The sequence below is a fragment of the Acanthisitta chloris genome, unplaced genomic scaffold (assembly GCF_000695815.1).
Source record: "Acanthisitta chloris isolate BGI_N310 unplaced genomic scaffold, ASM69581v1 scaffold31707, whole genome shotgun sequence".
Taxonomy (NCBI): domain Eukaryota; kingdom Metazoa; phylum Chordata; class Aves; order Passeriformes; family Acanthisittidae; genus Acanthisitta; species Acanthisitta chloris.
In genome coordinates, this window is record NW_008684734.1 from 3,371 (window position 1) to 4,289 (window position 919).

General features: G+C 60.1%; 1 protein-coding gene across 1 annotated transcript in view; it reads right to left on the reverse strand.

Annotated features, from left to right (window-relative positions):
* Positions 1-75: 75 nt before the first annotated feature.
* SMARCD2 (SWI/SNF related, matrix associated, actin dependent regulator of chromatin, subfamily d, member 2) overlaps positions 76-919 on the reverse strand; it is a gene marked incomplete at its 5' end in the record, with an annotated part of 4,416 nt that continues 3,572 nt past the window's right edge. The window contains one exon of the mRNA XM_009079457.1: positions 76-81. Coding sequence (XP_009077705.1) covers positions 76-81 — 6 coding nt within the window. The remainder of the gene's footprint in view (positions 82-919) is intronic.

A 919-nucleotide genomic window follows, 5' to 3' on the forward strand; every position in this document is an offset into this window, starting at 1 on the left:
AGTTCGTGCTGCCCCAGTGCCCCCACAGGCTCCTGCGGGGCACAGCTCCCCCCTTGGCCCCCCAAAACCTCATCACTAATTCTACAGAACAGGGGGAGGGGGTGGATTAATGAACTGATTGTCAAACACTTAACCTAACCCCTTGGTTCCATCTCCCAAACAAGAGCCCTCCGAGCACACCCCGAGCACCTGCAGAGAGCCGAGTGCAGGAAGAGGAACTCAATATATTAATCCAATACAAACCCACTGTACAAAACTTTTTTTTTCTGTTCTTTTATATAAAAACCTGGTCACAAAAATAGTGCAAAACGTCGGGCACCGGCAGGGCCGGGAGGGGCGCTTGGAATGACAAACTTTGGTTGAAGAGGGGCAGGGCCAAGGCTTCCTGGGCTCGGGGAAGAGCTGGAGGTACCTCCCCATCGGCACAGGCAGCTCCATCCCAGCGACCGGAGGGTTCGGGCGCAGGAGGAGGAGGAGGAGGAGGAGGAAGGAGGAGGAGCAGGAAGGCTGCGGTGGCTGCTAAGGGAGGGACGATGCAAAGCAGGAGGATGCTGCGTTACTGCGGGGGGACCTGGGGAGCTCCTGCTGTGCTCGGCCCCGCGGGCTGAGCGGCTCCAGGTCCCTCCAGGCACGTCGGGTTTGTGCAAGTGCTGTTTGATTCCAGTAAGAAGTACCACGAGGCTCAGGCAGCGGCGGGAGAGGAGAGGCTGCGGTGGCTGCTAAGGGAGGGACGATGCAAAGCAGGAGGATGCTGCGTTACTGCGGGGGGACCTGGGGAGCTCCTGCTGTGCTCGGCCCCGCGGGCTGAGCGGCTCCAGGTCCCTCCAGGCACGTCGGGTTTGTGCAAGTGCTGTTTGATTCCAGTAAGAAGTACCACGAGGCTCAGGCAGCGGCGGGAGAGGAGGAGCTCCCGAGCCCT